Genomic DNA, 15,000 nt, shown 5'->3' with positions numbered 1-15,000 from the left:
AGTGTTGTAACAATGTTGTGTCAGTGTTGTAACAATGTTGTGTCAGTGTTGTAACAATGTTGTGTCAATGTTGTAACAATGTGTCAATGTTGTGTCAATGTTGTGTCAGTGTTGTAACAATGTTGTGTCAATGTTGTAACAATGTTGTGTCAGTGTTGTAACAATGTTGTGTCAGTGTTGTAACAATGTTGTGTCAATGTTGTAACAATGTTGTGTCAGTGTTGTAACAATGTTGTGTCAGTGTTGTAACAATGTTGTGTCAGTGTTGTAACAATGTTTTATCAGTGTTGTAACAATGTTGTGTCAGTGTTGTAACAATGTTGTGTCAATGTTGTAACAATGTTGTGTCAGTGTTGTAACAATGTTGTGTCAGTGTTGTAACAATGTTGTGTCAATGTTGTAACAATGTGTCAATGTTGTGTCAATGTTGTGTCAGTGTTGTAACAATGTTGTGTCAGTGTTGTAACAATGTTGTGTCAGTGTTGTAACAATGTTGTGTCAATGTTGTAACAATGTTGTGTCAGTGTTGTAACAATGTTGTGTCAGTGTTGTAACAATGTTGTGTCAGTGTTGTAACAATGTTTTATCAGTGTTGTAACAATGTTGTGTCAGTGTTGTAACAATGTTGTGTCAATGTTGTAACAATGTTGTGTCAGTGTTGTAACAATGTTGTGTCAGTGTTGTAACAATGTTGTGTCAATGTTGTAACAATGTGTCAATGTTGTGTCAGTGTTGTAACAATGTTGTGTCAATGTTGTAACAATGTTGTGTCAGTGTTGTAACAATGTTGTGTCAGTGTTGTAACAATGTTGTGTCAGTGTTGTAACAATGTTGTGTCAATGTTGTAACAATGTTGTGTCAGTGTTGTAACAATGTTGTGTCAGTGTTGTAACAATGTTGTGTCAGTGTTGTAACAATGTTTTATCAGTGTTGTAACAATGTTGTGTCAGTGTTGTAACAATGTTGTGTCAGTGTTGTAACAATGTTGTGTCAGTGTTGTAACAATGTTGTGTCAGTGTTGTAACAATGTTTTATCAGTGTTGTAACAATGTTGTGTCAGTGTTGTAACAATGTTGTGTCAATGTTGTAACAATGTTGTGTCAGTGTTGTAACAATGTTGTGTCAGTGTTGTAACAATGTTGTGTCAATGTTGTAACAATGTGTCAATGTTGTGTCAATGTTGTGTCAGTGTTGTAACAATGTTGTGTCAATGTTGTAACAATGTTGTGTCAGTGTTGTAACAATGTTGTGTCAGTGTTGTAACAATGTTGTGTCAATGTTGTAACAATGTTGTGTCAATGTTTTATCAGTGTTGTAACAATGTTGTGTCAGTGTTGTAATAATGTTGTGTCAGTGTTGTAACAATGTTGTGTCAGTGGGAGTGTCGTAACAAGGTTTTATCAGTGTTGTAACAATGTTGTGTCAATGTTGTAACAATGTTGTGTCTGTGGGAGTGTTGTAACAATGTTGTGTCTGTGGGAGTGTCGTAACAAGGTTTTATCAGTGTTGTAGCAATGTTTTATCAGTGTCGTAACAAGGTTTTATCAGTGTTGTAGCAATGTTTTATCAGTGTTGTAACAATGTTTTATCAGTGTTGTAACAATGTTTTATCAATGTTGTGTGTGTCCAGGGTCTGGAGCTGTGTCGGGTTATTGCCATGCACATGGAGAACATGCTGTCTGTCCGGGAGAAGAGACTCACCCTGCCACCTAGTGAGATCACTCTGCTATAACACACTGTCTGGGAGAAGAGACTCACCCTGTCACCTAGTCAGATCACTCTGCTATAACACACTGTCTGTCTGTCTGTCTGTCCGGGAGAAGAGACTCACCCTGTCACCTAGTCAGATCACTCTGCTATAACACACTGTCTGTCTGTCTGTCTGTCCGTGAGAAGAGACTCACCCTGTCACCTAGTGAGATCACTCTGCTATAACACACTGTCTGTCTGTCTGTCTGTCCGGGAGAAGAGACTCACCCTGCCACCTAGTGAGATCACTCTGCTATAACACACTGTCTGTCTGTCTGTCTGTCTGTCCGGGAGAAGAGACTCACCCTGCCACCTAGTGAGATCACTCTGCTATAACACACTGTCTGTCTGTCTGTCCGGGAGAAGAGACTCACCCTGTCACCTAGTGAGATCACTCTGCTATAACACACTGTCTGGGAGAAGAGACTCACCCTGCCACCTAGTGAGATCACTCTGCTATAACACACTGTCTGTCTGTCTGTCCGGGAGAAGAGACTCACCCTGCCACCTAGTGAGATCACTCTGCTATAACACACTGTCTGTCTGTCTGTCCGGGAGAAGAGACTCACCCTGCCACCTAGTGAGATCACTCTGCTATAACACACTGTCTGTCTGTCTGTCCGGGAGAAGAGACTCACCCTGCCACCTAGTGAGATCACTCTGCTATAACACACTGTCTGTCTGTCTGTCTGTCCGGGAGAAGAGACTCACCCTGCCACCTAGTGAGATCACTCTGCTATAACACACTGTCTGTCTGTCTGTCCGTGAGAAGAGACTCACCCTGTCACCTAGTGAGATCACTCTGCTGTAACACACTGTCTGTCTGTCTGTCTGTCCGGGAGAAGAGACTCACCCTGTCACCTAGTGAGATCACTCTGCTATAACACACTGTCTGTCTGTCTGTCTGTCCGGGAGAAGAGACTCACCCTGTCACCTAGTGAGATCACTCTGCTATAACACACTGTCTGTCTGTCCGGGAGAAGAGACTCACCCTGCCACCTAGTGAGATCACTCTGCTATAACACACTGTCTGTCTGTCTGTCCGGGAGAAGAGACTCACCCTGTCACCTAGTGAGATCACTCTGCTATAACACACTGTCTGTCTGTCTGTCCGGGAGAAGAGACTCACCCTGTCACCTAGTGAGATCACTCTGCTATAACACACTGTCTGTCTGTCTGTCCGGGAGAAGAGACTCACCCTGCCACCTAGTGAGATCACTCTGCTATAACACACTGTCTGTCTGTCCGGGAGAAGAGACTCACCCTGTCACCTAGTGAGATCACTCTGCTATAACACACTGTCTGTCTGTCTGTCCGGGAGAAGAGACTCACCCTGTCACCTAGTGAGATCACTCTGCTATAACACACTGTCTGTCTGTCTGTCCGGGAGAAGAGACTCACCCTGTCACCTAGTGAGATCACTCTGCTGTAACACACTGTCTGTCTGTCTGTCCGGGAGAAGAGACTCACCCTGCCACCTAGTGAGATCACTCTGCTATAACACACTGTCTGTCTGTCTGTCCGGGAGAAGAGACTCACCCTGCCACCTAGTGAGATCACTCTGCTATAACACACTGTCTGTCTGTCTGTCTGTCCGGGAGAAGAGACTCACCCTGCCACCTAGTGAGATCACTCTGCTATAACACACTGTCTGTCTGTCTGTCCGGGAGAAGAGACTCACCCTGCCACCTAGTGAGATCACTCTGCTATAACACACTGTCTGTCTGTCTGTCTGTCCGGGAGAAGAGACTCACCCTGCCACCTAGTGAGATCACTCTGCTATAACACACTGTCTGTCCGGGAGAAGAGACTCACCCTGTCACCTAGTGAGATTACTATGTTATAACACACTGTCTGTCTGTCCGGGAGAAGAGACTCACCCTGCCACCTAGTGAGATTACTATGTTATAACACACTGTCTGTCTGTCTGTCCGGGAGAAGAGACTCACCCTGTCACCTAGTGAGATTGCTATGTTATAACACACTGTCTGTCTGTCTGTCCGGGAGAAGAGACTCACCCTGCCACCTAGTGAGATCACTCTGCTATAGCACACTGTCTGTCTCGGGATTTGAACCAGCAACCTTTGGGTTATTGTCCCAATACTCTTAACCACTAGGCTACCTGCCGCCCTGATCTACATGGTCTCCTTCCTATCCTCCTTCCCTCCTCTCATCCTCTCCTTCTCTCTTCCTTCCCCCTGTTCTCCTCTCGCCCAATCAGGTGTGCTAGTGCTGAAATGGACCTATGGAGCAGCTAGGAGGGGTTATAGGGGGACTGAGGAGGACTGGGTTGGGTATGGAACAGCTAGGAGGAGTTAGAGGGGGACTGAGGAGGACTGGGTTGGGTATGGAACAGCTAGGAGGGGTTAGAGGGGGACTGAGGAGGACTGGGTTGGGTATGGAACAGCTAGGAGGGGTTAGAGGGGGACTGAGGAGGACTGGGTTGGGTATGGAACAGCTAGGAGGGGTTAGAGGGGGACTGAGGAGGACTGGGTTGGGAAGGGAACAGCTAGGAGGGGTTAGAGGGGGACTGAGGAGGACTGTGTTGGGTATGGAACAGCTAGGAGGGGTTAGAGGGGGACTGAGGAGGACTGGGTTGGGAAGGGAACAGCTAGGAGGGGTTAGATGGGGACTGAGGAGGACTGGGTTGGGTATGGAACAGCTAGGAGGGGTTAGAGGGGGACTGAGGAGGACTGGGTTGGGTATGGAACAGCTAGGAGGGGTTAGAGGGGGACTGAGGAGGACTGGGTTGGGTATGGAACAGCTAGGAGGGGTTAGAGGGGGACTGAGGAGGACTGGGTTGGGTATGGAACAGCTAGGAGGGGTTAGAGGGGGACTGAGGAGGACTGGGTTGGGTATGGAACAGCTAGGAGGAGTTAGAGGGGGACTGAGGAGGACTGGGTTGGGTATGGAACAGCTAGGAGGGGTTAGAGGGGGACTGAGGAGGACTGGGTTGGGAAGGGAACAGCTAGGAGGGGTTGGAGGGGGACTGAGGAGGACTGGGTTGGGAAGGGAACAGCTAGGAGGGGTTAGAGGGGGACTGAGGAGGACTGGGTTGGGTATGGAACAGCTAGGAGGGGTTAGAGGGGGACTGAGGAGGACTGGGTTGGGTATGGAACAGCTAGGAGGGGTTAGAGGGGGACTGAGGAGGACTGGGTTGGGAAGGGAGCAGCTAGGAGGGGTTAGAGGGGGACTGAGGAGGACTGGGTTGGGTATGGAACAGCTAGGAGGGGTTAGAGGGGGACTGAGGAGGACTGGGTTGGGTATGGAACAGCTAGGAGGGGTTAGAGGGGGACTGAGGAGGACTGGGTTGGGAAGGGAACAGCTAGGAGGGGTTAGAGGGGGACTGAGGAGGACTGGGTTGGGAAGGGAACAGCTAGGAGGGGTTAGAGGGGGACTGAGGAGGACTGGGTTGGGTATGGAACAGCTAGGAGGGGTTAGAGGGGGACTGAGGAGGACTGGGTTGGGTATGGAACAGCTAGGAGGGGTTAGAGGGGGACTGAGGAGGACTGGGTTGGGTATGGAACAGCTAGGAGGGGTTAGAGGGGGACTGAGGAGGACTGGGTTGGGAAGGGAACAGCTAGGAGGGGTTAGAGGGGGACTGAGGAGGACTGGGTTGGGAAGGGAACAGCTAGGAGGGGTTAGAGGGGGACTGAGGAGGACTGGGTTGGGTATGGAACAGCTAGGAGGGGTTAGAGGGGGACTGAGGAGGACTGGGTTGGGTATGGAACAGCTAGGAGGGGTTAGAGGGGGACTGAGGAGGACTGGGTTGGGTATGGAACAGCTAGGAGGAGTTAGAGGGGGACTGAGGAGGACTGGGTTGGGAAGGGAACAGCTAGGAGGGGTTAGAGGGGGACTGAGGAGGACTGGGTTGGGAACCACTGGTTTATTCTGGTAGCTCATTCAGCTGCTGTAGTCATGATTAGAATAATGGATGTTTATTACTGCTATGTGTTCTCTATAATGAATCAAAATGTTTCGTTACCAATCAAATGATTTTAATAAAAAATGTCATGATGTATTGTGGAGTTGTGGAGTTGTGTCTCTGTTCTCCTGTCTTCATCGGTCTCTGCCGTGTCTGATTGGTGAAGATCAGACCTGGTTGCTCCGGTCCGGGTTTCAAACTCCACTCAGGTTTTACACACTCCCGTCTGGTTTCGTTTGGCCTTTGCTACTTGTCTCAAGTAGATTGGTCACAGATTCCTGCCTGCTGATTGGTGTAAACGGGCAGGGTTCCTGTGAACTGGCCGTTGTGGTCACAGATTATGTTGGCCAGATACTCCAGTGGCTGCTACAACAATGAAAATGAATGTCTTCAAAAAAATAGAAGGCATTCGGGAGGAGGCAAGATCAGGTGGGACCATTCTAGCCAATGAGAGGGCAGATACGCGTGTGAACAGCAGGCACCACAGTTTACAGTAGTTACCACAGCCACAAAGTCAAAATTGTCTATATCATAAAAATTCATGAAAACAAACATTTGCCCTGGGTTAGGCATAAGGTTAGCAGTGTGGTTAAGGTTAGTTTTAAAATCACATTTTAGAAATAGGCAGGGTTTATCAGTGGCGAACCGTCATTCAGGACAGGTGGGGCAGGGCCACCTGTTTTCAGCCCCACCTGTTTAGCTAAAAATAAATACAAATACAAATGTTTTTGTTGCCTGTTTTGCATGTTATTTTGGCATTAATACGTGTCACATATCAGTTTGCTAACAATATTTTTAAAAATTATATCATTGAGTTAAAGCTGCATACAAACATGGTCTCGTTTTTGCTTTCTTGAGTAAAGCAGCTCCAAAATGCAGGTGTTTCAGCCTGGCTCAGTGCTTTCTGTGGTGGTGGGGCAGCCAGCTCAGTGCTTTCTGTGGTGGGGCAGCCAGCTCAGTGCTTTCTGTGGTGGTGGGGCAGCCAGCTCAGGGCTTTCTGTGGTGGTGGGGCAGCCAGCTCAGTGCTTTCTGTGGTGGTGGGGCAGCCAGCTCAGTGCTTTCTGTGGTGGTGGGGCAGCCAGCTCAGTGCTTTCTGTGGAGGTGGGGCAGCCAGCTCAGTGCTTTCTGTGGAGGTGGGGCAGCCAGCTCAGGGCTTTCTGTGGTGGTGGGGCAGCCAGCTCAGTGCTTTCTGTGGTGGTGGTGGTGGGGCAGCCAGCTCAGGGCTTTCTGTGGTGGTGGGGCAGCCAGCTCAGTGCTTTCTGTGGAGGTGGGGCAGCCAGCTCAGGGCTTTCTGTGGTGGTGGGGCAGCCAGCTCAGGGCTTTCTGTGGTGGTGGGGCAGCCAGCTCAGTGCTTTCTGTGGTGCTGGGGCAGCCAGCTCAGTGCTTTCTGTGGTGGTGGTGGGGCAGCCAGCTCAGGGCTTTCTGTGGTGGTGGGGCAGCCAGCTCAGGGCTTTCTGTGGTGGTGGGGCAGCCAGCTCAGTGCTTTCTGTGGTGGAGGGGCAGCCAGCTCAGGGCTTTCTGTGGTGGTGGGGCAGCCAGCTCAGGGCTTTCTGTGGTGGTGGGGCAGCCAGCTCAGGGCTTTCTGAGGTGGTGGGGCAGCCAGCTCAGGGCTTTCTGTGGTGGTGGGGCAGCCAGCTCAGTGCTTTCTGTGGTGGTGGTGGGGAAGCCAGCTCAGGGCTTTCTGTGGTGGTGGGGCAGCCAGCTCAGTGCTTTCTGTGGTGGTGGGGCAGCCAGCTCAGTGCTTTCTGTGGTGGTGGGGCAGCCAGCTCAGTGCTTTCTGTGGTGGTGGGGCAGCCAGCTCAGGGCTTTCTGTGGTGGTGGGGCAGCCAGCTCAGTGCTTTCTGTGGTGGTAGGGCAGCCAGCTCAGTGCTTTCTGTGGTGGTGGGGCAGCCAGCTCAGTGCTTTCTGTGGTGGTGGGGCAGCCAGCTCAGTGCTTTCTGTGGTGGTGGGGCAGCCAGCTCAGGGCTTTCTGTGGTGGTGGGGCAGCCAGCTCAGTGCTTTCTGTGGTGGTGGGGCAGCCAGCGGAAAATACGGAGAGTAGGAGTTGGTAATGTTCTTTAGTTGCGCCGTGATTGTCTCAGTGTTCTGTCACTCACGGGGACACTACGTCACCGCAAACTATGGGGAGAGCTCGAAAATTCAAGCCCCTTGGGTGCTGCCATAGAGTTACATTAGAAGTGTATGTATGGAAAATGTATGCAGTCACTAACTGAACGTCGCTCTGGATAAGAGCGTCTGCTAAATGACTCACTAACTGAACGTCGCTCTGGATAAGAGCTTCTGCTAAATGACTAACATGTAAACAAGTAAGTAAGTGCCCATCCAAGAAGGCTCAAGGTCATTGGCCACAGATAAAATGACGTCAAATCACATTATATCTACATTAGCATTGATTGGACTGATCATGTCAACATCATACTTTCAAAATCTTAACTAGCAGTCATCATCATGAATCAAGTCGACAATCTACTGGCAAATCCTTTTCAATCCTTGTCATATGAAGATAGATTATAGATAAAACGTATTGGTGCTCATCGGCCATTGGACATAAACATTACACAACAAGTTGGAAATCACAAATTCAACAATGAGTGGTTTGGAAGGAATCAGTGGCTAACTGCAAGCGTTGCAAAGCAATCACTAGCCTGCTATTCAGTGGAGTGGGTGTGTTGTCCAAGTCTGGGTTTAAGGATCTCTTTTCCAAGCTTAAAAGGATAAACATTCAACATTGGCCACGCTGTCAATCCAGCACGACTTCTGCCTCTTTCAAAACAACTGGAAACTCGGAACAGGGAAATCTCATACTTCAGTGAGTTCAAGACAACTTGGAACTCTGAAAAAAACGAGCTCTGACTGGGAAAATACATTTTTAAACGGTCATCCAACTTGGAATTCCAAGTCGGGAACTCAGGTCTCTTTCTAGAGCTCCGACCTGAAGATCACTAACATGATTCGACCTCCTCTGATAGCCAGGTGGAGCGGTGGTAAGGTGTTGGGACTGCTGTTGGGACAGCTTTATGTAGACCCTAACAGTTTGTGGGCACCGTTTGTCCCCGTTATAGTCCAATAAATGTATTGTTTAGTGTTGTGTTGTGTAGTGGCTTTGCTGGCATGCATAAAAAAAATTGTGTTTGCCCCACCAAGGTTTACATGCTATAAATCTCCACTGGGGTTTATGAATTTGTGAGGTGGTAACTACTTAAGACCAGGCACAACTCCGATATAAAGTGTTTTTTTTCTCTCAAAGTTGCCGCGATTTCACATGTCCTACTTATATCAGTACACTCCTAAAAAAAACAAATAATGAAACATTTATTAGATCAAATAAGCCACACATATCAAATAAGCCATTACATTTTTTGTTAACCAAATTCGACACTCATTTACCTCCATACAAAAACTCCTCACTCCTCACGCCACCTGCTGGGAGAAGAACAGATTTTGGGAGCAGTTTTATCTCGCTTCGCCTCTTCGTCTCTGTTGTGGTCGGGAGGCAGGCAGCGTCAGTAGGAGGACTATTCTGCCAGCAGCACACATGATGACATCACTTTGTATGGTAATGAGGTAACCTTCAAAATAAAAGACCGCTTTATAACGTCGTCTTATTAGGGAAAGGGAATACCTAGCTAGCAGTGGTGGAAAAAGTACCCAATTGTCATACTTGAGTAAAAGTAAAGATACCTTAATAGAAAATGACTCAAGTTAAAGTGGAAGTCACCCAGTAAAATACTACTTCAGTAAAAGTCTAAAAGTATTTGGTTTTAAATATGCTTAAGTATTTAAGTATTAAGTAGTTATTATTATTATTATTATTATTTATATTATTAAGTATTAAAAGTATATGTAATTGCTAAAATATACTTTAGTATCAAAGTAAAAGTATAAATAATGTAAAATTCCTTATATTAAGCAAATCAGGTTCAAGTTCTTTTAATTTACTGATAGCCAGGGGCACACTCCAACACTCAGACTTTACAGATGAAGCATGTGTGACTTGTATTGTGCCAACAAGAAAAGGCAATAAAGTAATGTATGAAAACAAATACAAAATATGTTTTTAAAAAATAAATAAAAAATTAAGACCAATAATGAAAGAAATACAACGTTGACACTGGTATGTTGAGAATATTGGGATGCACAGAGAACTTTTCTACCCGTCTCAGCTAAAGTGAGGTGGGAAATGCTCAGACGAGTCTCTACAAACACAATATGGTTGGTTTTGGAGGGGGACTGTGTTGCACAGCATCCTGCTGGCTTTTCACTCCGCCCCCCCCCCCCCCCCTCAATAGACTGTTCAACGGGATACACATTCGCTTGCAGAGAGAACTTTCCTACCTGTCCCAGCTATAACACTCGGTAGGGTTTCTACTCTACTGGTTTTGGAGGAGGACTATGTGTGGTACATATCCAGCAGCACTTCTGCCTCTTTCAAAACAACTGGAAACTCAGAACAGGGAAATCTCATACTTCAGTGAGTTCAAGACAACTTGGAACTCTGAAAAAAACGAGCTCTGACTGGGAAAATACATTTTTAAACGGTCATCCAACTTGGAATTCCAAGTCGGGAACTCAGGTCTCTTTCTAGAGCTCCGACCTGAAGATCACTAACATGATTCGACCTCCTCTGATAGCCAGGTGGAGCGGTGGTAAGGTGTTGGGACTGCTGTTGGGACAGCTTTATGTAGACCCTAACAGTTTGTGGGCACCGTTTGTCCCCGTTATAGTCCAATAAATGTATTGTTTAGTGTTGTGTTGTGTAGTGGCTTTGCTGGCATGCATAAAAAAAATTGTGTTTGCCCCACCAAGGTTTACATGCTATAAATCTCCACTGGGGTTTATGAATTTGTGAGGTGGTAACTACTTAAGACCAGGCACAACTCCGATATAAAGTGTTTTTTTCTCTCAAAGTTGCCGCGATTTCACATGTCCTACTTATATCAGTACACTCCTAAAAAAAACAAATAATGAAACATTTATTAGATCAAATAAGCCACACATATCAAATAAGCCATTACATTTTTTGTTAACCAAATTCGACACTCATTTACCTCCATACAAAAACTCCTCACTCCTCACGCCACCTGCTGGGAGAAGAACAGATTTTGGGAGCAGTTTTATCTCGCTTCGCCTCTTCGTCTCTGTTGTGGTCGGGAGGCAGGCAGCGTCAGTAGGAGGACTATTCTGCCAGCAGCACACATGATGACATCACTTTGTATGGTAATGAGGTAACCTTCAAAATAAAAGACCGCTTTATAACGTCGTCTTATTAGGGAAAGGGAATACCTAGCTAGCAGTGGTGGAAAAAGTACCCAATTGTCATACTTGAGTAAAAGTAAAGATACCTTAATAGAAAATGACTCAAGTTAAAGTGGAAGTCACCCAGTAAAATACTACTTCAGTAAAAGTCTAAAAGTATTTGGTTTTAAATATGCTTAAGTATTTAAGTATTAAGTAGTTATTATTATTATTATTATTATTTATATTATTAAGTATTAAAAGTATATGTAATTGCTAAAATATACTTTAGTATCAAAGTAAAAGTATAAATAATGTAAAATTCCTTATATTAAGCAAATCAGGTTCAAGTTCTTTTAATTTACTGATAGCCAGGGGCACACTCCAACACTCAGACTTTACAGATGAAGCATGTGTGACTTGTATTGTGCCAACAAGAAAAGGCAATAAAGTAATGTATGAAAACAAATACAAAATATGTTTTTAAAAAATAAATAAAAAATTAAGACCAATAATGAAAGAAATACAACGTTGACACTGGTATGTTGAGAATATTGGGATGCACAGAGAACTTTTCTACCCGTCTCAGCTAAAGTGAGGCGGGAAATACTCTGACGAGTCTCTACAAACACAATATGGTTGGTTTTGGAGGGGGACTGTGTTGCACAGCATCCTGCTGGCTTTTCACCCCCCCCCTCAATAGACTGTACAACGGGATACACATTCGCTTGCAGAGAGAACTTTCCTACCTGTCCCAGCTATAACACTCGGTAGGGTTTCTACTCTACTGGTTTTGGAGGAGGACTATGTGTGGTACATATCCAGCAGCACTTCTGCCTCTTTCAAAACAACTGGAAACTCAGAACAGGGAAATCTCATACTTCAGTGAGTTCAAGACAACTTGGAACTCTGAAAAAAACGAGCTCTGACTGGGAAAATACATTTTTAAACGGTCATCCAACTTGGAATTCCAAGTCGGGAACTCAGGTCTCTTTCTAGAGCTCCGACCTGAAGATCACTAACATGATTCGACCTCCTCTGATAGCCAGGTGGAGCGGTGGTAAGGTGTTGGGACTGCTGTTGGGACAGCTTTATGTAGACCCTAACAGTTTGTGGGCACCGTTTGTCCCCGTTATAGTCCAATAAATGTATTGTTTAGTGTTGTGTTGTGTAGTGGCTTTGCTGGCATGCATAAAAAAAATTGTGTTTGCCCCACCAAGGTTTACATGCTATAAATCTCCACTGGGGTTTATGAATTTGTGAGGTGGTAACTACTTAAGACCAGGCACAACTCCGATATAAAGTGTTTTTTTTCTCTCAAAGTTGCCGCGATTTCACATGTCCTACTTATATCAGTACACTCCTAAAAAAAACAAATAATGAAACATTTATTAGATCAAATAAGCCACACATATCAAATAAGCCATTACATTTTTTGTTAACCAAATTCGACACTCATTTACCTCCATACAAAAACTCCTCACTCCTCACGCCACCTGCTGGGAGAAGAACAGATTTTGGGAGCAGTTTTATCTCGCTTCGCCTCTTCGTCTCTGTTGTGGTCGGGAGGCAGGCAGCGTCAGTAGGAGGACTATTCTGCCAGCAGCACACATGATGACATCACTTTGTATGGTAATGAGGTAACCTTCAAAATAAAAGACCGCTTTATAACGTCGTCTTATTAGGGAAAGGGAATACCTACCTAGCAGTGGTGGAAAAAGTACCCAATTGTCATACTTGAGTAAAAGTAAAGATACCGTAATAGAAAATTACTCAAGTTAAAGTGGAAGTCACCCAGTAAAATACTACTTCAGTAAAAGTCTAAAAGTATTTGGTTTTAAATATGCTTAAGTATTTAAGTATTAAGTAGTTATTATTATTATTATTATTATTAAGTATCAAAAGTATATGTAATTGCTAAAATATACTTTAGTATCAAAGTGAAAGTATAAATAATGTAAAATTCCTTATATTAAGCAAATCAGATGGCACAATCTTCAAGTTGTTTTAATTTACGGATAGCCAGGGGCACACTCCAACACTCAGACTTTACAGATGAAGCATGTGTGACTTTTATTGTGCCAACAAGAAAAGGCAATAAAGTAATGTATGAAAACAAATACAAAATATGTTTGTTTTTTTAAATAAAAAATTAAGACCAATAATGAAAGAAATACAACGTTGACACTGGTATGTTGAGAATATTGGGATGCACAGAGAACTTTTCTACCCGTCTCAGCTAAAGTGAGGTGGGAAATGCTCAGACGAGTCTCTACAAACACAATATGGTTGGTTTTGGAGGGGGACTGTGTTGCACAGCATCCTGCTGGCTTTTCACTCCGCCCCCCCCCCCCCCCAATAGACTGTACAACGGGATACACATTCGCTTGTAGAGAGAACTTTTCTACCTGTCCCAGCTATAACACTCAGTAGGGTTTCTACTCTACTCGGTTTGGAGGAGGACCATATCCAGCAGCACTTCCTCCTCCAGCCCCTCCATGACCCCCGACACGATACGCTGCACTTCCTCCTCCAGCCCCTCCATGACCCCCGACACCATACGCTGCACTTCCTCCTCCAGCCCCTCCATGACCCCCGACACCATACGCTGCACTTCCTCCTCCAGCCCCTCCATGACCCCCGACACGATACGCTGTAAAACACTGGATATGAGATACATATTGGCTTGTAGAGATCCTACTGAGTATTTTCCACCCGGGGGTTTGTGGTATATATTTTAGTTGTCATTGTTTTAGACTAAGCAGAGGTGATTTGATGGTGTTGGAATAGTGGAGGCAGCAGCGCCTGTTCTCTTTTCGACTTGCGGTGACTCTCTCTGGTTCTAAATCAATAGTTGTTTAGTGGTCCGAAAATGTCGGAAACATCAACTTGCTTGACCGTGCTGTAGGTCATGTAACTGTTTGTTAGATGCAAAATGCTTTGTGGACTCCATCGGACAGAAGTTGCTCTCTGGTTTTGTAATGAAACAAAGGTGTGGTTGAATTTATTCTGCCACTGTGTCTTCTTATTGTCCCGGCCTTAGGCCTATATATCACAGTGGCAAGGCATATTAACTAATTATATAGCAAACAACGCAATTATCACAACACATAGGTTGGAATATGTTTTTTTTTTTTTCTGGCTTGGCTTCCCCATTGATTTTACCCACGCACCGCTACTGTGTACTGCAGTAGAGTGAGAGAAAAAAAATCTATATTCCCAAAGTTTAGCATGTCTTTGCAGTGGCGACTCTTATTTTGAAAATGACGCAAGCGTAATATCCCGCTGCTGGGAGAACGGTAACGTGAGTCGGATAGACAGGCAGAGGAGCTGCAGCCCCACAGAACAGAGCTGGATAGAAAGCACCGCTGCATGGTAGGAGGGAGCTGCTCCACATTGTTCCTCCGCACTGATTCAACCGCCCAGGAATCCCACCGCTCCCCGGGGCGCGACTCTCTCTTCCGCCCGGCCGCACCATGATGAAGTTTAGGTTCCGTCGGCAGGGCAACGACCCACAGAGAGAGAAAATTAAACAGGAGTTGTTCGCCTTCAACAAGGTAAAGTAACACAGACCTCCCCCCCCCTACTCCTCTCCAAACCAAACCCAACCCCGCCGAGTGCAGGGAAAATGGGGTTTGGGGGGAGCAGTAGATCTGAGGCCAGTCTGCAGATCCTCTCCTCTCGTCGTTCCTCCAAAACAAACCAACCCGCAGAATGTGAGTGTAGATGTAGCAGGGGGATGATGCGGCGAAGGGAAACGGGGTCCACTTTGGAATGAAATGGGTTTTCACGGGGAGTTGGTAGCTAGCTGATAGTTTCCACCCCCGCTGCTGCACGGCCTGTTTCCAACTAACAACAACTTCTACCTCGATGCTTTTATGTTCTGTTCAAAACAACACTGGCTAAAACGTTGCAGCGAATTGGCTCCAGATTATCTATGAGACAGGACCATTTTATTCAACCAATCTGATTGTTTTTAAAACTGTAAAACTTTGCTTCCATGTTGAAAAAGTCTTAGGAACGAGATGTTTGCATAATTTTTCCTGGGAAAACAATATTAGGCCGTTTTCTATGAGCATTTCATCTACCAG

The 15,000-nt window shown here is 45.7% G+C and overlaps 1 protein-coding gene and 1 long non-coding RNA gene across 2 annotated transcripts in view; both read left to right on the top strand.

The window, feature by feature from the left end:
• LOC311125402 (unconventional myosin-XV-like) overlaps window positions 1-1,732 on the top strand; it is a gene marked incomplete at both ends in the record, with an annotated part of 31,739 nt that extends 30,007 nt beyond the window's left edge. Inside the window, one exon of the mRNA XM_084199446.1 lies at window positions 1,631-1,732. Within this exon, the coding sequence (XP_084055572.1) occupies window positions 1,631-1,732 (102 nt within the window). The remainder of the gene's footprint in view (window positions 1-1,630) is intronic.
• A 12,522-nt stretch (window positions 1,733-14,254) lies between these two features.
• The window catches only part of LOC311125401, a 30,629-nt gene continuing 29,883 nt past the window's right edge, over window positions 14,255-15,000 (top strand). The window contains exon 1 of the long non-coding RNA XR_014612874.1: window positions 14,255-14,466. This is a non-coding gene — a long non-coding RNA (uncharacterized lncRNA). The remainder of the gene's footprint in view (window positions 14,467-15,000) is intronic.

This window comes from Coregonus lavaretus (assembly GCF_964263955.1).
Source record: "Coregonus lavaretus genome assembly, contig: HAP1_SCAFFOLD_2587, whole genome shotgun sequence".
Classification (NCBI taxonomy): Eukaryota; Metazoa; Chordata; class Actinopteri; order Salmoniformes; family Salmonidae; genus Coregonus; species Coregonus lavaretus.
Note: the sequence above shows the minus strand (reverse complement) of the source record. Positions and strands in the feature narration are given on the sequence as shown.